This window comes from Cryptotermes secundus, unplaced genomic scaffold, assembly GCF_002891405.2.
Source record: "Cryptotermes secundus unplaced genomic scaffold, Csec_1.0 scaffold42, whole genome shotgun sequence".
Lineage (NCBI taxonomy): Eukaryota > Metazoa > Arthropoda > Insecta > Blattodea > Kalotermitidae > Cryptotermes > Cryptotermes secundus.
The window spans coordinates 1,759,504-1,782,153 of NW_019720161.1; the positions used below are offsets into that span (position 1 = coordinate 1,759,504).

At 37.3% G+C, this 22,650-nt stretch overlaps 1 protein-coding gene across 1 annotated transcript in view; it reads right to left on the bottom strand.

The window, feature by feature from the left end:
* LOC111866951 (dynein heavy chain 6, axonemal) overlaps positions 1-22,650 on the bottom strand; it is a 106,451-nt gene that overhangs the window by 29,582 nt on the left and 54,219 nt on the right. Inside the window, exons 26-43 of the mRNA XM_033752524.1 lie at positions 20,497-20,635; positions 19,708-19,920; positions 18,548-18,733; positions 17,237-17,617; positions 15,613-15,836; positions 13,855-14,066; positions 12,821-13,076; positions 12,300-12,492; positions 11,854-12,077; positions 11,007-11,262; positions 9,808-9,998; positions 9,357-9,529; positions 7,458-7,644; positions 4,907-5,072; positions 4,100-4,261; positions 3,087-3,263; positions 2,260-2,456; positions 217-462 (exon numbers count right to left, since the gene is read on the bottom strand). Of these exons, the coding sequence (XP_033608415.1) occupies positions 217-462; positions 2,260-2,456; positions 3,087-3,263; positions 4,100-4,261; positions 4,907-5,072; positions 7,458-7,644; positions 9,357-9,529; positions 9,808-9,998; positions 11,007-11,262; positions 11,854-12,077; positions 12,300-12,492; positions 12,821-13,076; positions 13,855-14,066; positions 15,613-15,836; positions 17,237-17,617; positions 18,548-18,733; positions 19,708-19,920; positions 20,497-20,635 (3,783 nt within the window). The remainder of the gene's footprint in view (positions 1-216; positions 463-2,259; positions 2,457-3,086; positions 3,264-4,099; positions 4,262-4,906; positions 5,073-7,457; positions 7,645-9,356; positions 9,530-9,807; positions 9,999-11,006; positions 11,263-11,853; positions 12,078-12,299; positions 12,493-12,820; positions 13,077-13,854; positions 14,067-15,612; positions 15,837-17,236; positions 17,618-18,547; positions 18,734-19,707; positions 19,921-20,496; positions 20,636-22,650) is intronic.

The following is a 22,650-nucleotide window of genomic DNA, read 5'->3' on the forward strand; positions in this document are numbered from 1 at the left end:
ATGATGTTGTAAGGCAAGTACAGTTTTATTTTTAGTCTAATACATTCTAGGATTATAGAGCTTTTAACAATGATGTATTTAGTGAGTTGACTTGTTCAAGTGTTGCAGTTGTAACAGTATGAATGCAAATAAATATGAATATGAATCCTACAGCCATTTTGACTAACTTTGGATCTATGAAATGGAATGCAATGTAATGTAACGTAATGCACAAACCTTTTCCTCTTGGGCTCAACCACTCTGTATATTTTAGCGTACATGTCAACAGCCCGGACCCACATACACATGGACTTGCACACTTTGGACTGTGTGGCCACTTTCTCGGGGACAAAATCTGGATGCTCAATGTATTCCTTCAGCTTCTTAAGTAAAGCATCAGATATCTTATCTTTTTCATACTGTTGGAGCTTCTTCAGGAAATCTGTATCTCCCAGGACAAATTTTGCAGATGCCCAATCCAATCTGTTGGTAAGAACAGTTCTCTTCTGAATAATGTGCACATTTAATTTGTAATGAAAAGAAATAAGCAGCACAAAGCTTAATGAAAACAGTCATTTCATTATCAAGCATATACACATATGACAATATTTGCAAGTCTAAAATTATCAAGACTGATTCACGAAGAAACATCAATTTTGATTCAAATATCTTTTTTTAATCTTTGACTTTGAGAAGTTTCATATGCCTGCCTCTGGTTTGCACAGTAGCACGCAAACTGTCTGATGTAATATTAGAATTGTAATGGTTTGCAATACTAGCATGAATAAACTTGTCAACAGAACTGGCTCACTGTCTGTCTTTCTGCCCATATAGCATTTTTTTTTCTATTTCTGTAAAGAGCATCAGGACTTCACTCTTATGACCCGAATAACATCTCATAACAGGCAATAATAACTTACAAATAATATGGGAAAAGTGTCCAGAAATATAAATTGTGATTACAGTGAAATAAAACTCTAGCAAAGAAAATTCTTGTTACTGTCTAGATTCTTTGAATATTTTTGAACCATCATCTCAAATTGAAAATGTCATTCTTACATATACATATATACTCGTATAAGCCTTAGGTAAGTGATATCATCAGAGATGTAGCTATAGCTGCTTTCAGGAGTCCAAAATATTTGTTCTTACTGCTATGAGTAACAGTTCTACAGCAACACAGTCATCATCAATGTGTTGAAATGGTGAGTTTTTAGCCTTATATTCTGGCTGTTTTATCTCCAGGTAAAGGTTATCTGAGTATGTGCTGGGTACAAAGTAGACTCCACGTGTGATCTGAACAGGATACCTAAGAAAAAGTCACAGCTCTTCCAGAAACTGAACAAATGTCATCTAATGGGTTGTCGCATGTATGAGTGACTAATAAAGCAGGTTCTGGATTGGATGAACAGGTTTATTTATGCCTTATACAAACCACAAGTAATCGCCTGAATTATTGATGTGGTATACAGGATCCAGAGAAACCCTGATCGAGGGGGATGACGGGAGTACACCTAGACTTGCTCTGAACTTATCAGGGAGCTGCTCGGGATGAGCGGCCTTAAGGACGGAGTGGGGGTAATTGTTAGAGAGTAATCACCACAGAAAAAAGAAACAACGAGAAGGAAAGTGAGATGCATGGCCTTCATAAGAACAAAAGGCAGTGCATATATAGGCTATTTGGAATGAACAGCCTTAAGGAGGGAGCAATGTAATGGATTAGGCAACAGCCTGGCAAACATGTTCCAACATACAACAGTGGAAGATATGTCTCAATGGATGAATGTTAGTTCTTGTGTTTTAATTGTGTTACCAGTTCAGGACTGGTGTGTGTGTGTGTGTGTGTGTGTGTGTGTGAGACAGTGAATTATGAAGTGTAGAAACAGAGATAGCGCTAAAATTATGTCTAATTACTGGTGGTGTGTATAAGGAGTAAATAAACCCACTCAACCAGTTCAGAACCTACATCATTAGTCACTCTCTCTCTCTCTCTCACACACACACACACAGATATACAAAAACCAATGTGTTGTTAAAAAACCATGCTTGTTAATTTCGCCAAATAGAAAGGATTTATTATCACCAGCATCTTGACATTATGAGTCTGGCGACGATGGATGACATGTACCATTAACTTGACTGCAGTGGAAAACACAGCTATGTACCAATTTTTCCACTACTCTCCATAGAACAGTGTCTAGTTCTGGCATCGTCATTAAGAAGTAAAGCTCTATTATAAAGCACAATTATCCACTATTCAGAAACATTACAGAAAATTACTTCTGCCCCAGAAGAAGACATATGGCTTCCATAACAAATTTGACAAGGTGTGGTGGCTTGCTGAACGCCCGTAACTCATTGATATCATTTTTATTCAAGGAGTCGAGTGCTTTTGTTGCTGCTTCCATAGCAGGCATTGCTGCATCGAGGTCCCTCTGTGCATCATCTGCCAAAATTTGTGTTTCTGCAGCTTTTGCCTAGAAAAATAAATCAAATTTTAAGACCATAAAAACTGCATAAATATATATAAAAAATTATCCATTCAATCAAACTTTTACCGTCTTATAAATATTATGTTTCTGGATATTATCCATCATCCTGTTTTTGTCTAAAACACCGCCCTGTTTCTATTTAAAAACAAAACGTTTCAGAGACTGGATTCTGTCTCCATCTTCAGGTAAAACCTACTCAGTTTGGCCCAACTGAAAAAGCTAGTACCTATCTCCAGGAATCCAGTCTCTGAAATAAATAACCACAGGACAATGTACAATGTCCAGAAACATAATATTTGTATTAATGTATCATCGTCACAAACTTTTAATTCTTACTTTGCTGTCTTGCTCACAATTATGAGCATGCATTTTGTAACTTGTATGCTACAGCTTTGCATGTTCCAAGCCAGGAAAGCGGGTATACCCACTGCTTGGCTAGAGAATCCAAAACTGATTCATTCACATCTCATCAAGAAAAAGAGAGACAACAAGGGTCCGTTATTACTTCAGGTTGTTCTGCTGAATTTCTCCATGACTAACATCACACACCATGAATGCCTACAATAAGGCCGAATGATCAAGTCACTATACTTTGTTACACAAATACTCACTCACCTTTACCACTGCTTCATCACTCAAAACAATCTGCCTCACTTTATCAGCCTGGCTCTGTTCTTTCACCAGATTCTTCATGAGTTCTGCTGTAACCACTGACCTCTCCTTCAGTTCAGGTTCAAGAGCAAGAAATTCAGCTTTCATTTTGTCCACTACAGAATTCGTTTCAAACAGTTTCTGTAATGTAACAGTCTGATAAAATGTATTCAATTTATTCATAAAATTAAATTAAATAAACTAAGTTACATGTCTGGGGAGAACAGAAATCTCTATTAAGGCTATATTATGGCACAGTGAACCCCCAGCATTAATAGTAATCAGCTTAAAGAATTTAAATCTTATATAGATTATAAAACATGCCACATTCAAAGTTTTCACAGTAATGATTATGAAGAATACACTCTTTTGGGTCAAACAAAGCCTGGCATTTTAGAGGAACAAATGCCTCCATCTTCATGGTGGAATGAGAAAGCCAAACAGATACCAGCAGAAGATGGCTCAGCATGCTGTCTCTAATTTTATTTTTAACATGAACTGGTAGATTTTGTGAGGCTGACCTCTCACCTCCAACTAATGCCGAGGTCAAGAAAACGTAGGTCTCTACAGACACTCCCACATATGTCTTCATGGTGCAGTGCTTAATTAGTAAAGCACAGGGACAACTTTACCTTATGTTACTGGTAGATTTTGTAGTGATCCTAAGATGACTGTATTGTGTATCATTGTGTATATTTTTAAGAGCTGTTGAGTTGTAGTGTTCTAGATAGCTTAAACTGACTTGTCCAGTTATACTTGTGTAACAGTTTATGGATGTACATAAATTAAGAATTATGAATTATATAGAAATGTAAATACATAAATTGAGTGTATAAATTACTGCACTGGCATTATCATTATTGAATTGAGATTTTGTAAAATGTGGTGCTGAATTCAACTTGTAACAGATAAATCATTACTTTCAAGTAGGCATTTATGTCACATATTTTTATAAGTGTAAGACCTGTAAATACTACCTGAAGTCCATTAGAAATTCTATCTTTCTTCTTATTAATCTTATCTTTCCTCTCTTCTAACATGGTTTTATACAATTTAATCAGTTCCAAATAATTACTGGGCGTAGTGTAATAATGCCTCCTCATCTCTTCACAAAAACGAACTGTTGTATGTACCGCACTCTAAAATCAAACAAGAAAGTAGGAAGAATGCATCTGAATCTGTCACAGGATGCTTGGATGGAGAAGTTTATGATTTCAGTGTTCTTACCAATGCTGATGTAACCTGAAATAAAACTATTCTAAATTCACTCATAGTACAAACATGATTACTCTTCTGGATGTTATTCATCATCTTAAATTTTTTCAAGCACAACATTTCAGAAAGTGGGTCTATACTAGCCACTGTGTATAAGGAGGGAAAGGTTCTTACTCAGGTCTAGAGCTACTCTCAATCACTGATCACTGATATTGACATACACTCCACTTAGAACTTATTGCATTGTTCACTGATTGAGCTGTTTCTAATGGGCACAACTCAGTAGGATCCTTTCTTCCCTTACATTGTATGATGGAAAGGGATTCATGTTGTATTTCATGTTCTCACAGTAGTGACTACAGAAAATATGGTCCCCTCATTTGTAACACCATGTAATTCAGAGTCAGCCCAGCATTTTGAAGTAACATATTAACTTCATCTTCAGACTGAAAGAGTAAACAAAGTGAGAATCCAACACAAACAGGCTGCCACCTGTTTCTGTCAGATTTTTACTTGCTTTGTTCTTCAATCTTGAAGTGTTCCAGAAATAACCACAAGGGTTTCCATACCTCATGCATGAGGATGCAGATATTAGATAGATTGTTTACAAGTCCCTCTTCACCCAAATGTTTGAGAGAATCCTGGGCAACTGAGAGTAATGCATCCTGCGGCCAGTCCACGTACCAGTCAATAGTGCAGCAGTTCACTAGAGAAGGAAACATTCTACATCGCCTCCTGCAAACACAAGTTACATGAAACTAATTACTTAATTATGAGATAGTGAGCTATGCATAAATAACATGTGGAAATCTGAAATATGAATGAATGTGAATTGTTAATGCCAAGGATTGGATACAATGCAGCTATGGGAACCACATGCTACAAGCCAAGTTCTTCCTTTGACTGGGATATATACCAGCAGACTTACCAAAATCACACATCTGCCAATGCACTGCTGAGACTTAAAGCCAGCATGAGAGTGTTTGGCAAACATGCTTCTAGGAACAAAGGTGTTGGAACTATTTGTTTTATGATTCAATATACAGATCGTCTCTACATCATTTACGAATGCTGCTCACTAAATTACCTAGCAAGGAAGGATCTGTAATAATAATAATAATAATAATAATAATAATAATAATAATAATAATAATAATAATGATGATGATGATGATGATGACGACGACAACAATAATAATAATAATAATAATAAGAAGAAGAAGAACAAAACACTAAACATTGTGACTAGTTTATCTTTCATATAAATATCATCAACTTTCTCATTATCATTGTCAATATTTACAACAAATATATGTCTCCTGCATTCTCAGAAATCATTAACCCTTCGCACCTGACTAGCTGATTATGTGATTAGTTAGGCTTGATGTACTTGTAATAGAACAGCTACTGTCAAAAGAAGTCAGCTTAATGTTAATCACTTAGTAGAGCATTAATTGCAATAGATGGCATTGTGTGTTATGTACTAATATTTAGAGGAAAGCATCAGCGAATATTACAAAGAGGTAACCCCTCTCTTGTCATTTAATCCAATCAGGGAACTGTCCCCCGGCCTTCGACTACACATACGGAAGCCTCTTCTATGAGGCCAGGGTGTCTTTCGATGAGGGAAGACAAATAAAGGAAGCAGAAGATCACAACAAGGAATTCAACAAGATTTTCCAAGAAAGAATGAGAACCAGGAGATGTTTCACCACAGACAGCTCAAAAATGGAGGACAAACCATTTGTAGGATTCACATCGATAGATTTAGAAGATTGTCGTATCATGAAATTCAGGATATCTAAGATAGCATCCATATTCATGGTGGAAGCATTAGCAATTGCTGAAACACTAGATAACATTGACAAAATAGAATCGGAGCAAAATTTCATGATTTTCTCGGACTCGGCAAGCGTGTTAAAAAGCATTAGTAACCCCACTATAATAAGCAACACATCGCACATTACACACATGCTAAAAGAGAAAATAGAGAATTGGAATTATGAGGAAAAAATCCAATTTTACTGGATCCCAGGGCACTGTGGAGTTGAAGTTAATGAGAGGGCCAACTTGGAGGCAAAGCAAGCAATCCAAGAAGGCAGAGATAGTCAGTTACTATTACCAGTAGCAGATCTTAAAACCCAGTGGAAAAAGAAAGACAAAGAACAACTTCACAGTTTTTGTCAAAACACCAAACGGGACAGAGGAGAAAGCTACTTTGAAAGGCACTACAGGAAAGGTTCATCTCCATGGTTCCGACAGATAAAAATGAACCGCCGTGCCTTTGTGTCAATAAACCGTATGAGAGCGCGACACACCAGTCTTAAAGCCTAAACAGATTTAACATTGTGTCCACAGCCAAATGCGAATGTGGTGATGGGCTGCAAATGGAGGGGACTGTAAACAGTACAAGGACCGAAGTGTAACAGTGATGAACATCTTGTCTGAGAACAGCAAGAAGCATTACCCAAAATCAGTTACAGAGCTCTTAAGGCTAGAAGAAAAAATATTTCTGCAAGGTGTCTGTTACTTCATAAAAAACATTCCTATATTTATATAAAATAGGTATGTAAGAAAAGTAAAAGAAGTAATTGCAGTAATTATTTACAGTATACTCACATATTTAAGTCAAGATCTATATTAATAATTGCGGGGCCACCGGTATTATGGAATAAGATGTTTATTAAAAGGTGCTACAGAAAGCCAGATGGGCATTGCCTAGGCCTCTTTTGTATTTACATTTTTTTTCCTCACAATTAAAAAAAAATAGAGGAAAGCAGTCTTTCTCACTATCTACATTTGTGTTGTGTGAAGTCTTGTGTGCTTTTCTGCACAACTGCATTTGCTCCAAAGCAACCATGATGTTTCTAGCAGGCTGTTTGTTCTGTGGCGGAGATTGGTAGTCAAAGGATTAAATCAGCTTATGTAAAAACAAATTTTAAATTATGTCCATGATGAACTGAAGCAATGGTATAAGGAATAAATATGCCTAGACAATGTTAACATGTCAGGACACAATTACTGCATCCACATCTCTGTGCGCTACAATTTATCTGAGATATTCATTCAGTTTTGATACTTTTTGATTGGAATTTGTACTTCTGAAATGGAAATTCTAACCTGAAAGCATCTCCCACAGGATTCATACAAAGGACAAGGTGTAGTTTACGTCTAACTTGGTTAATAAAGAAAGAGAATATTCCATCTCTATCTCCATCAGATATACCAGCCTCTTGTGCAGAAGATCTTGTATCTTGAATAACTTTTTCATATTCTTCTGCAGCATTGTACAAGTTTGGAATTTCTCCTGACAACAGATATAAAACAAATTAAAACCAAATAATTATATGATTTCCCTACATAGAGCATCTTGAAATTTCAACAGGAAAGTGTTAAAATCAAACTTAATTGAAAACAACAAACTAGGCAACACCAGAATCCTACTTGAATTCCAAAAACAGTAAAATTATCAGGAAAAGGTTGAGTCAGACTTACAAGACGCTCTTTTCACCACTTCACTGTGCCCACAAGTCATGCTCATTATTAGTTCACAGTGTTAGTTAAACCATAAAGGCATGATTAATAGCTATGAAGAACTGAACTGAGAGTTTGCCTTCCAGTGCATATCAGACTGTTATACATACGCATTGCCCTGTATTTGCATTATCACTGAATGTATGACAAGATTCATAGTAATGTGGTACATTGAGTAACAGGTCCAGAAGTACGCGCCTGTAAGAAATAAACAAAAAAATATTGCATATTCTAGAAGAACACATGCTTTGCTGAGCTCTGAACCTCAGCAAAACACCATACAAATTGAAGAATGTCATCTTCGGGGATGTGGCACTGTGTAGATCCTGTGTGAACCGACATTTCGGAGGAAGATATCACCTCCATCTTCAGGGTAGAAAAATTTGTGAGCGAGGAACCAGCTTGAGCAGGTGGCTGCAGTCTCCTTGTTTTGTTGATGTAACATCTGCCACAATTACATGGTATATTGTACACACACTCCTTCATTTGCTGGGCATCTCCAAATGGTCCAGTTTTCATCGGTGTCACATGGAGTGTATGTTTAGTCATGAAAATGGTCCAGACACTGAAACGGTTTGCAATGCTTCTGGATTTCTCGTTGTGAAGGTTACTGTTCTATAGAGTGTGATGCTGCATAACGACAGACAGGTATCAGTGTCTTGGAGGAAAATGTTGCCTCTATCTTCCAGTGTTCTTCAGAGTCACTTCCATGGGAACCTCAAATCTCACACAGTAAACCTGAGTAGGGAAGACAGCATACATTCTCCTAGCCTAAAGATAGAGGCAACAGTTTCCTCCAAAACACTGGTACCTACCCATCAAAACAGACAATGTTACATACCGGAAGAGAGTAATCTTAATATTCACCAGTGAGAGAACCTCAAATTACATACTAATCTCCTTGCTGAGACTGTGATAAACCATTTATTTGAATGTATTATCATAAAATTTATAACAAAATGGATACAGAAAATTATTAGCATTACTGATGATATGAGTACAGGGGATGACAAAATTTCCTTGGGTTATCAGCCATGTCAGTTGGTTATAAATAATATTGTATTTGAGCAACCTGTTGCACTGATTTATCACTCACTCATTCACTTCCCATCTTTAGTGCAACTTAATTGTTCATAATCTCTCTTTAATTTAAAATAAGATTAAAAAACATCAACTCTACATGTTTCGGCCTTCTTCGTCCATTTCAAGGCAATTTTTCACTTTCTGAAACTGTCATACTGCACTAGGTTTTAAGTCAATATGTTTCCATGCTACTGCATATCGTTCACACTAAAATGTGCTAGTCTGAGAATAGAACTATCTCTCCCTTCCATGTTACTTTCCTTTTTGAGGCATCCATGTTCCTGCAGTTTTGTATATATGTTCTCACTAGTTCGAGGTGTGTCCGTTGATAACTCAACGACTACTGTTTGTATGTGACTAGAAGCATGTGCAAAATACACTCTATGTATTACTGACATTTACCTGAACTCAAGATATGACTGATGTCTTGAAGAAACTCCTCATGCATGATCTGAGTGTCAGTGAGAAGGAAAGTTGTAGCTTCATTTTTAGCACCAGCATTAAAATACAATCTTCGGATATCTTCAAGAAATGAATTGTGATCATAAGTACGTTTAAGTTCAAGTTCAAAACACCTGGACAAACAATCCAGACATGTACATATTGCTTAGTATGATTTTTTCAATAAATGCCAAATCTGTCGAGCATAACTAATAAAGACAAAAGAGTAAAATTTATTTTCCAGGTCTCTATTGCTCTGCCAACTACCATCCTTACAAAACTGCAATGGTGCCCCCACAAAATGCAATATACCACAACCCTCACTACAGTCACAGATCACATGATGGTACTAGTGCCACATGCTATTTGCAGATCAACTGCTGAGTGACAGAAGCACAATCAGGGGACTCACCTGTAATTGCACAAATGAGAACCAAGGCGAGCAAGACTCCGTTTCCCCATTCCACCAACTCCTACCAGCAGAGCATTGCCCCTCTCTGCCCTCAAGATGCGGGCAAGTCGAGTAATATGCTCTATGCATTCCATGAAGAAAACTAACTTCATTTGCTTAGACACTGTTTTATTGTAATCTTCTAAATAATCCTGAAATAAAACTCAGTATAAGTCCTCCCATTAAAAGACTGGATGAAAATTAGACAAGCAGGATACTGGAGTCACAACTGCAGATATTCAGTCATTATTAACCAAGAATATGTCCTAATGAAAATGAATGTATTTTGTAGAACTGTTGAGAATTTGAGGCTCTCACATCAGGGATTTTGAAGAGTTATACCTTCTGGCATATAACAAACTGTAGTCTCTTGAAATTCAACTGACGTTTCAGAGGAACATGTCGCCTCCACCTTCAAGACTGAAGAATAAAGCGAGCAAAAAACAAGCATGAAACTGGTTGGCTCTGCCTGCCTCATGCTGGTTTCTGCAACTTTTCACTCTGAGTAAACAAAAAATTCTGCTGACTGATTACTGGATCTGATTATAAAAGCATTCCAGGACAGCCTGATTAAAAATGGAACAAATAAGTATTAAAAAAGCAGGTGTCATTGAAATATTTGATTGATTACTATCATTTGACATTATCTGTGACATCAATATGCTGTGACAAAAATGTATACATTTTTACCTCTATTTTTCCAGCAGACTGAACTCACATTTCATTATTTTATTTCCATGTCATTCCCTGTGCAATTTCTCCATTATGTCACTTAGCAACTGAAAAGTCTGTGGCAGACTATTTTTCTTTAAAGAATTTTAACACATCTGTGATTCTGGCTACTGATCTTGACAGGATCCTGGATATTTATCCTACAGACCGCCTGCAAATAATTTGGTGGGTTGCCTTGGGACTTGTAATGGGAAAGAACTATCATGTGCCAACTCTGAACCAATAAGCACTATTGTCCATAGGAAAGTACTCCTGTTATCTATCTTTAGCAGTGTTGAATTTGTACGTGAAATTAGTGTCTCTTTGAAATAGTTTTACTCAGCACAGTTGCTGCCAAATTATGTACAGGCACCCCTAGTCACCAGATTTCCTACCTACCTTCCTATAGTCAACATGTTTAGGATTTCTTAATAAATATAATGCAGTACCTGTAGAACATATTTTAGTTTTTCCATATTTGTTATCTCCTCATATACTTTGTTTTTTGCAGCTGTTCCAATCTGCATGAAGTCCCCAAATATAAGAACTGGTGGATGGTCAATTATTGGGTCATCCGGCAAAGGAATTACTTCAGTAGTGAAAGATTTTATGCATATTCGTTTCATGAGATGATAGAAATAGCTTTTATCTTCCATATTAATCAAGCGATCATGGAATACACGCAAGCATTCATGGTAGAAAAGCCTATAATCAGAAATAATCTCTCTTAGATGTGAAGTAAAGTGCAGAAAATGTTATAATTGAACTTACTGTTTCAAAGTAACTCACATGTGTGTTACAAGTAAGATATCAAGGACACTGAGTCAAAACAGCTTTTAATGTATTTATTAGTATTCAATTCCATATTTTTCTTAATTTCTCCAAAGATACGAGTAATTAATAGTAAATTATATCTTATCATATAAGGGACATTAATTCATATCTTGTATGTTATGTAATGGTAAGTAAGCTGGTGTGAATTATAACAATGTGAACATACTGAGTTTCTCTTGTTGTGAAACTTCTGGCAAGTATAATATTTGTCTGACTGGTAAACTAAGCCAATATCTGTTGAAACATAGGAGAAATTATGGAAGTAATGTGCCCCATTTCAATTTACTTATAAAGTTTAAGAAGTACATAATGATAAATCACATTTGGGGGGAAGAAAAAAATTGTGTAATTTTTAAAACGTTTCTTACAAAACAAATTTTGTTCATTTCATATTGGTTGATGTATAAGATGCTTTGACAGCCACAGCATATTTGGTAAAGATTATGGTAATAAAGTGTTTACCTGAGTATATGACTTGCATCTCTGAATGTTCCTGAATCAGCTTGAAGTACTCCCTGAATACATTTTGAGAGATCACGCAGGTTGAACACATAATGAGATTTTGTTGGTGTTGGCAACAAATCTGAAGCAATGCAACTATATACTTCTACAGCAGCATTCACTATTAAGTCTCCAAGTTCAGCCACTGGTTTACAGAAGTCTTCTAAAAAACCATGCATTATTGACTGTAAACAGTAAATTCAATGAACTATGTTGGGTTAATGGATTATTTTATTATGCTTTGCATTATTTGTTTCTTAACAAATTATGACTATGGTGGTGTAAAAGAATACCTATTTTAATATCCAAGGATATATGAATTTTAATAAAATGAAAAAAAAAAAAATGTCTGTATCACACAGTTCTCTATATGGATATGAACTGTCATAACCTGTAATTCTACAAACCTTAAATATGTGTTTAAGGGTCATTTCATCAGGTGATGATATCAGAAGCATGCCAAAATGTCTGACAAAACGAGGTGTCAGAGGATTCCTTCCTCCACCAGCTGGTGCACAAGCAGCTGCTATTATAACATCTTCTATGTCCTTCCAAAAGAGCTTTTCTCGATCATAAAAACCATAAAGATCTAAGTACTGCCTACAAAAGAAGAAAAACATCATGGATAACTATATACAGTTCTGACATACTCGTAAATATCCTGTATTAAGAAGAATACTAATCTCTCAACTGTGATGCTATGTAGCCTGGTAGAGTATTACTTATGTTTTGGAGTGAGGTACTGCCTCCATCTTCAGGGTCTAAGAGTAATTAAGCCTAGCAAGTGTTCGACAAGCACAGTAAGCCATGTAGTAAAAAATGGCATGGATGAATTGTGCAAGTGAAAAACTAACAAAGCTCAATAAATCCTGTATCAACTAGTCACAAAGCAAAAACAAGGCGGTGAAAAAATATTGAGGTAAATTACCTGAGTAGCTCAATAGGAGGTTGTGATCCATATCTGTCTAATTGTGGCATATTCACATCATCAACGAAAACAACAATTTTCTTTCCCATTGGAGGTCCAAGGAGAGTTTTCTTACGCTTCTCCAACTTCAACTCTATGATCTCTTGGGTTTGAGCACTGCTTGTCTGTGCAGAGAAATTTAAGCTGACTGGAATATGATCCCCCTGGCTTGAGAGTTTATTCAGTACAGCTTTTGCAATCACAGTTTTACCAACACCTATAAATATAAAATACATACTGTTACTACAAATCATCTTCTATAACTTATCTTCATTGTCACATACTTCAGGATAACATGATCTGTGTAAATAAACACTAAAATATTTCCTTTATTCCTCGAGTAGCTCTTTTGTCACATTCAGCCCAGTTTGTAGTCATGTGGGGAATTAAAGATATAACCCAGCGCATTCTTAACCTCAGCACTGGATGGTAGTAGTCACCTTCATACCCTGGCTGCATTATCATTTGTTAGCCATTGGATACGAGGCTGGGTGGGGCCCAGAGAATGTCTGGACATTGTGGCAAAGTGAAAAATCTCTTATCTCTGCCAGGGATTGAATCCCAGTCCCTCAGTCATCCAGCCTAAAGTTTAGCTGCCATACCAAATGAGCTAAGTACAAGCATAGGCTGCACCATAGCTCAAGTGGTCAGTCACTGGCTTCCCACTGCGGCAGCCCAGGTTCGATCCACGGTCTGGTCAAGTGGACAAAGTGGCGCTGGGGCGGGATTTTTCCGAGTACTTTGGTTTCCCCTGTCAAACTTCATTCCACCAAATTCTCCATCATCATAATCACCCGGGGCACGCTACAATAGGCCAATCAGTGGCCCCCATGCCGAGTGGACCCAGTTGGACTCCACCCCCCACTAAGCAAATAAAAAAAAGTACACGCATAAAGTTTTGTATTTGCAGCAAATTTATTATTGTAGCTCAATGAAAAGCCCTACCAGCAATTCTCAGTGCTCTAAATAAGTACATGAGAGTGCGGCTCATTTACCTGTCAGTCCTGTCAAAAGAACTGGATGATTTACTGCAAGCAACCTCTCCATGATGTAAGCCATTCTTACAGTTTCTGTGGTTGGGACTGTAATCTCAAAGAATGGGATATTTGAATTATAGCTAAATGTTGGAACCAAACTCTCCCAGTGGTCCCACTTCCTGGTTTGCATGTTCACATATACATTCCACAAGTCACCAGATGGTGGAATGCTGCTGAAGGAGTTAAGATATATGATCGTTTTGAAACGAAAGAGTAATTCATCTCATTATTATGTACAAAACTAATTCTAAGATTTAAAACAATCTTAAAACATGTTGTAATTAATTTATATCCCACTGATTATACCAATAATGGCTTATGATAAATAAGCTCTAAAAGTTTATGATGATGGTACATGATTACAAATATTATGTTTTTTGGGCATTATCCATTGTCTTGTCTTTATCTAAAAATCGTCCTGTTTATTTTTCAAAATGCAATGTTTCGGAGACTGGATTCTGTTTCCGTCTTCAAGTAAAACCTACTCAGTTGGGCCCAATTGATAGAGCTAGTCCCTACCTGAAGGTGGAGGAAGAATCCAGTCTCCAAAACATATTTTGAAAAATAAACAGGATGGTTTATAGATAAAGACAAGACATTGGATGATGTCCAAAAACATAATATTTGTACTAATGGCTTATGATGTTGAATGAATAGTTAACAAATGATTTTAAAAATATGTATCCTTCATTCATATCATCAGTAGTCCATTTATTTCCATGCTTGGAAAGAGCTTCTGTGAGATTTGAGGTTCATATAATTTTAACTTTGAAAGATTATTATTATTATTATTTTTTTTTTGGAGGCGGTGGGTTTCCCCATGCACTGCGACCATTTGTTGATCTATTGTGCGTTCCCCTTTAATTATTCTAACTAGTCGCCATGCCCTTCCAGTACTGGTACTCGCTATCAGCCCCGTTCTGCCAGCGAGGTCGGTCCTCTCTGGTAGTGGTCCCCGATACTTCACCATCTACCGGAGGAATTGGAAACTACTTGGGCAGGAAACTTTTGCCTAATTTTGCTCAGACGTCTCCTAGAGGCATGAGGATCTTTTACGTGCCGTAAATCTACAACACGAGACACACAGCTTAAAGTCCCTCCCAGAGGACTTGTTCCCTGAATTTTTCCACCCTTAAAAATTCCACGACCTCCGCCGGGTCATGAGGTGGAAACGTTACCCCTAGATTATGGAGGCCACTTAACTTTGAAGGATACTGTCTCCTTCAACATGAGGTGATGCACTCATGTGGAACTATACCAATATTTTGGACGACTCCATTGCTTCCATCTTTTGGATTGAAGAATATGGCATGCAAGCAAGAAGTTGGTCTAATTTTCAGGATATCGTTTACCTGTCATATGCTGTCTGAAGCATTTAAAGAATTTATTTTGCTGATTTTCACAACTGATTGCAATATCTGATGTTAGCCAGCTGCTTCAAATAATTTACTTCATCTCTTTGAAATTTATCATACACACTGTTCTCATCTGAGACCAATCATATCGCTGTTTTAATGATAATTAACAATTCTGCTGAATGTAGTCATATACATGCACAACGATCTAGACTACCTGCCAAAATTCTGATGTATTCATTTTTATACCAGAACATTTTGAGGCTGTCATGTACTACAAGACATTATGGAGAAATTAGTGACAAGATAGATGCCAATTAAACACATAATGTTAAACCACACTGAGTTAATTGTACTTTACCATGCATCAGGGTGTTCTCCAAATTGATCCCTTACAAATGCCTGGAACATTTCTCGACAACTATCAGAGATGTTTCCTCCAACTGACCATATATAAGCAAATACAAATGACTGATAGAGGAAAGATTTAACATAAGATTTGTCAGCCTTCACAACCACAGCATCAGGCAACTTCATCAGACTTTCCATCAGTTTGCACAACATCATCACCTTGCTAATGTCAACCTGAAATACGACAGAATTTTGGTAGCGAGAGAAAGGAAATTAGAACGTCAGATGGACTCACATGAAATACGGTAGAAGGGGCTAATGTCAGATAGACAGAACTGAGCACATAAAGTGAAATCTTACCTACAACGGTAGTATAATTAATTACTGCGTATACTATTGAACATTCTTTTTTGTAATTTTGGTTGAAAGGAAATACACATAAAGGGGACAAATACACACACACACACACACACACACACAATAGGGATCAACATAAGTTTATTCAGGTTCACTAGTCGGACACGAATTCTAATCACCAAACACTTCTCAACAATACAAACCATGCCTACACACACCAACATAGTAACTGCTCTGCGCCAGCCTCCTCATTGCATATAAAACAAAGTTATATTGTACAATATATACAGTGCATAAGATCTTATTTACTGTTCAAATTTATTATCTGGTGCATGTGAAGAAATAAGAAAAAGAAATTGGGAGAGAATAATAATGACTAAATCCAAAGATATTTCCAATCAACAGTCTTGATATTTCACTCAGCACAGACAAGCAAATGAGAGGCTTTGTTCAAATGTTGCGGTCCATATGGCGAGGACAGCAAGAACTAGATACTAATATTTGTATTTGTTAAAGATTCACATCTGGTACCTAATACAGAATCTGACTAAGTTATTTGTTGTTAGACTTCTACTTTGGTTATTAGCACTCAAGATGAGCTGTGGCTGCTAGTAAACAAAAATAAATCTCCATGGCCTGTAGTCTGCAAGCGAACTATACCGACAGAGAGACTGCCGCTTGTTGGTGAAGTTAGTGCCCACTTTAGCGGATAGAGGATGTTGCGTGGTCAGCACAATGGGTCCCCACACCCATTAATCTCAGTTTTCTAGACCGGAGCCAATATTTCCTTGAAATAGCTCCTTAATTATCCTCACGAGGCTGAGAGGACCCCGTTCCAGACCCACTACTACTCAGAAAATCTGGTGTGGCTGCTAGTAGATATACTAAATAATGTTGATGATTATACTGTCCCTTGCTGTATGCAAACATTTAAGTACACATATGTAACCCACTAGTAGTTCAGTCATTTCCTGAACCCCCCAATGAATGAAGTCTATTTTAAGACAGTTACTGAATGACAAAGGGTTGCCCAATGAAACATCAAGCCTACATTCTAAGGCAAAGTTACCAATGCTGGAAACATTATCTACCCAATAATCATTAGTAGATGGCAATAATTTGGGGACTTATAACTCAATGCAAGACTTAATTCCAGACATCTGGAATGTTTCCACATACTGGGCCTGGGCAGAGAACATCTTAACCAACCACAATACAACTGGTTCCTCAGGAAGGGCTGTGTTACCTAGAGTTAAGCCATAATAATAAACACATACCTGATGAATGGCACAATCACAGTTCTTTTTCACGAAAACAAGTGCAGATTCCAAGTAAGTGCTGAAAAGATCTTCAATGATTGCATGACTTCCTTCTGGTAAAGTGACATCAAGTTTTGACAGCCAACTCTGGACATAGGATAACCACTTGATTACATCTGGATCAATATACACCATCCCACAGCGACTGACAGTAGCTGGTGAGGCTTGTGCTAGATCCTGTACTTCAAATACCATGCGCACATAAGGAGTTAGTTTAATGCGCTCTGAATTAGCCAGACACAGAATCTTGTTGTTGTCCAGCACCGTATTCATATTCTCTATCCATACAGCATCCACAGGACCATCACAGACAATCCAGTGAAAATCTTCAGTCTCACTCTGATCATAAAGGAACACAAAATTAAATTAAGGATGAAGAATATATAGTAAGATATGTAGGTTTCTCACTGAATAAATGCACTAAACTCTTCTTGGGTGATTAGCCATAGCAATAGTCTAGCTAACTTTGCATATTGAACATCCTTCACCGGATCCAGGCATAAATTATCAACCTATGTGATCTGACATGAAATGCCACATATGGCCCTCAAGTATTCTTATTTTACACGCAAGAGTGAATGTTCTAGTTAAAATGGTTTAACTATCTGTGTTATTACTGACTATAATGGTGAAGCTTATTGTCTGTCTAAAACATCATACGTGAAGGTCATTGGCTTTTAATGATTTCTTGCTTGACTTAATCTTCGACCCTGAAGATGGAGGCAACATATTCTTCTGAAACTTTGGACTCCCTCCAAACTACATTACAATACAATACAATACAACACCATGTAGTTTGGAGGGAGTTACATGGTGTTACAACAGACAAGATTGTTCTCTTCAGGATCTGTAAGGTTCTGATGATGTAATGAACTGTATCGACATTTGTGGATGACGCACCCTCAAAGATGTTTTAATAACAGTTTTACTAAACTGCAATAATTAAACAAATATATAAATATGCCTGTTGATCACAACACTTTTATACTTTCAATAAACAACTGATAAAATGAAACTGTTCGATAAATTGGAAAGTTTATTAAAATATTTTCATGCTACATGTTTCATTCATTGCTGACCATCAACAGGCTTTCATAAATATTTTAATAATCTAACTGATTGATCAAACAATTTTATTCTATCAGTTGTTCATTTAAAGCATAAAAGTGTTGTGATCAACAGACATATTTAAGTATTAATGACATACACAACAGGATGCCAAGCATGTGAACAAATATTACACAGGACTTGAATCCATTTTATCCCTACCTTCACAGCTGTCATCATCATCTTCCCCAGGAGACCATCTTTCCATTCCAGAGTATATGGGTTCACTTCCCCATACAGTTCTCCTAATGTTACAGACTTGGGATTTAAAATGTAAGTTCTTACTGGCCTGTAGTATTGGTTTTCAATCTTACAATTATATAACCTTGTTAGAGCACATTTAAGCACCTGTGAACAACAAAGGTTTCATTACACCTGAAATAATTTAAAAACATAAATTTTTATACATGTAAAAAGCATATGACATAAAAATACAAACATATTATATAACTGAGAAGCACAGATACTCATTCCTTTCCTGGGATATCTTTGCTTTAATTGTTAGTATCACAATATACATTTTAAAATTGTTGCTAAGTTTACTTAATTAATTTCCATGCCATGAAGTTAAATGGGATCATAAAAGATATAGCTCCATATATTCTCAATCAATCACTAGGCAAAGAAAGGTCAGTCAACTTCAGACCCTGGCTGCTTTACCCTTGGGGAAAGGGAATTTGGGTCCCCATTAGAAATGAGGCTGGGTGGATCTCAGGGCTGGTCTGAATGCTGTGAAAGAAAACTCTTTTGTCCTTGCTAGGAAACAAACCATGAAGCCATCTTAGACCATAATATTACAACACTGTTAAATTTAGCACATTTTGCAGAAGTGCTTTTCAGTAATCACTTATAATCTTGATGTCAGTTTGTTCTTATTTACTGCTACTTTGCTGTACAACATTGCACTATTCTCTCTTTGCAGCTTTCTGCGCTGCTATCACTGAACTGACTACTTGTCTCACAGTTAAAACTGTTTCATCATACATAGTCACCATATGCAATGAGACTTATCTCAGCTGACTTGTTCTTGTCTTGCAACCAAAGTTTTATACAAGTTATCTCTCTAGAAAAGTCGAGTGCACATGCAAGGGCACAAGATGCATAATGTTTCTTAAATCAACGATAATAGGTGGGGGGGTCTGCAAACTTCGATGCGTGAGAGTGAATATGCTGGCATGTGTTCCACATCCTTCCCCCACCCCATATACAGTCCACATGACAATATTTTAGCCAGATTTAGAATAATACTCAAATTTAAAAAATTACCGTTTAAACATACATACATAAAAAACTGATCGAGAAAAATATACAGTGAGTCATACCAACAAAACAGTTGTTTTTCCTCCTCCACTTGGACCAACTAATGTGACTCCATGACGAAATATCATTGTCTCATATAACTGAATTACTTTTGTAATCATACAAGGCTCTGGTTGTAAAACATTTTGTTCCATAACTGCTATTACTGCTTCTTGCAGCACACCATAATCTTGCTCTGGTATCACAGTCCCAGGGAACAGATCATTCAAAATACCCTGCAACAGCAATTCAGGCGATTTTGCAATGCCATAAAACCATAAAACATGATAGCTACTGCAGTTACCACCAGGCCAGGGCCAAATATATCACTGCACCTGGCACAAGTGGCATGATCTGGGTCCCTGTGAAAGCAACCAGTGATGACTGTTGTGTATATCTACCATGTATATGTAGTGCTCTTGTTTATCTGCTATGACTCTATGCATTATATATATTATGTATACATCATTCCATTTCTAATAGTTCTACTGGTCCCTGTAACAAACTCCTGGTATCCAAAATTTTTACTAGCTGAAACAGTGAGTTTTCTGACCTTTCCAGATACAGAAAGCCCCACTGTAGCCTGATGTTGACATTTAGTGTTAAAATATGAAACTACATGCTGATACTGTATGTAATTTGTAATAATTACACACAAAACTGCATGTTGACGGCAAACATATATACACAGAATATTAAAAACAAAACATGACACTCAAATATAACATTCCACACACAATTTGTGAAAACTACATAAGCCTTTTTCCAAGACCAGTATTATTTATCTAGGCTAAGTTACTAAATATTCTTACCTCAAAAATATTAGAATCTTCAGCCAAGAACTTCGGCAAGTTGCTGTCACGCAATGCTTGAATAAGGACTACATCTTCATTTAAGCTTGGATTACAGTGCTTCAGAGATCCTGCCATTACTAGTACACTGTTCATAGCTCTGGGAAGCATAAAAATAAGGAACATAAATGGTGGAAAATGCTCGCCTGATATCACTAATAACAATGTAATATATTGTAACGTGTTTCGTTACTGAATACGCCGTAGAGATCGTTATTTGGTTTATTGAACAATCTACAAATATCGACTACAATTAATTATCACAATGTTACGGGTTTCCACACTTTACAAACCCTACAACAAAATCTCTTAACACTATCTTCCAGAGTCTTCACATATTAATAACGCGGGAGCTATACAAGTCTCCCTGAATTACACACTCCAGATATAACTGGTTATCACGAACTATCACTGATTCTCGCACACGCATCTGTAGCTCATAACTTGTGAACTGAGAACTCGTTGATAACACACTGACTCTCGCTCGCTGCTCAGCCGGCTTTTATTCCGTTCGCTGTTGCTAGTGTGACGTGGCATATAGCCTAGGACGCTCTTACCCCTTGGTGACGTCACCGCTGTTGACTCGCTTTGCATAGCTTCAAGGTTGTGGGGACTCGGCTAACGTTGGCTCCGCTCGGCTCACTTCGGCTCCGCTCGTGACGTCACCGCGGGGAGAGTTGCGGGGTGATTGCTCGCCTATTACGCGAGCGCTACGTTACCGCTACGTGCAGCTGGGGAGGTAGGGGTCAACATGTCATAATATGTATATGAGCACAGAGTGGATAAACTGGTTCATAACAAAATTAGACCAGCAACCATTCTATATTTGTCATCAGCTTAAGATTTTTACTGGCCTCTATACAGCCTCTTTCATTTAGCTATTGTTAATAGAATATTTATTACTGTCTTAAATAACTTTATTTTATCCATTTAGATCCAGCCTGAGCCTTTACATATTTGTTACTGTTTCAAGAGATTTACTGGTCCATACACAACCTGTTTTATGAAGTTTTGTTAAGAGAATATTTATTACTTTTCATGATCTTTTTATCAGTTTACAGCCCATGCATCTTTATCTTTAATTAATTTATACTGGATTTTATGTACAGTAATCCACCCTGAATGTCATCCAGACACACACATGCATCAAGAGTGACAGACACCTAACCACATGCATAAAGTTGTCCCTGTGCTCAACGAAGTTAAGCACTAAGCCATGAAGATGTATCAGGAAGTGGATGTATAGATCCACATTTTCTTGACCTTGCCACATACATGCATAAACTAAAAGTTGTCCCTGTGCCTAACTAATTAAGCACTACACCATGAAGATGTATGGGGGAGTGGATGTATAGATCCACATGCTCTTGACCTTGACATTAGTTAGAGATGAGTGGTCAGTTTCATGCCCTGGCTGCTCTAATTCTGGGGAAAGAGCCCCCAGTACCCATTGATCAGGAGGCTGGGTTGGCTCCAGAGCTGGTCTGGATGATGTGGAGAGAAGAAATATCCTGACCCTACCAGGATTCGAACTCCAACCTCTCATCAGTCCAGCCAATAGCCAGTTGCTATACTGACTGCGCTATCCAAGCCCCTTCATGTGTACATACATACAGAACAAAATTAATAAAAACTGGGATTTGTGACACTTCACAATTTAACTGTAGGAACACAAAAGAAATGGACTGATATAAGAAAATAAAATTGTTCCTGCACTGGACTTGTGGTGCTGATGCACTTTTGGAACTCTTGTACTGACAAAGAAAGTGACTGTTAAGAGTCAGACTAGTATGAGTGTCCTGTACTCTAAAGCAGTACAGACACAATACAGTGAAACAACTTTATTTTTAATTACCTTTGTACATCACTCTCCCTTAAGTTAGAGAGAGAGAGAGAGAGGAAAAAAAAAACTCTGGGGCCCAGACAGCCTCTTATCCAATGGTCCAGTGGTTACTGTGAGCTGTTTCCCCAGAAGCAAAGTGGCAAACGTATGAAGCTGACCACTCTTCTTCTTCTTCTTCTTCTTCTCCTCCTCCTCCTCCTCCTTCTTCTCCTTCTTCTTCTTCTTCTTCTTCTCCTCCTCCTCCTCCTTCTCCTTCTCTTTCTCCTCCTTCC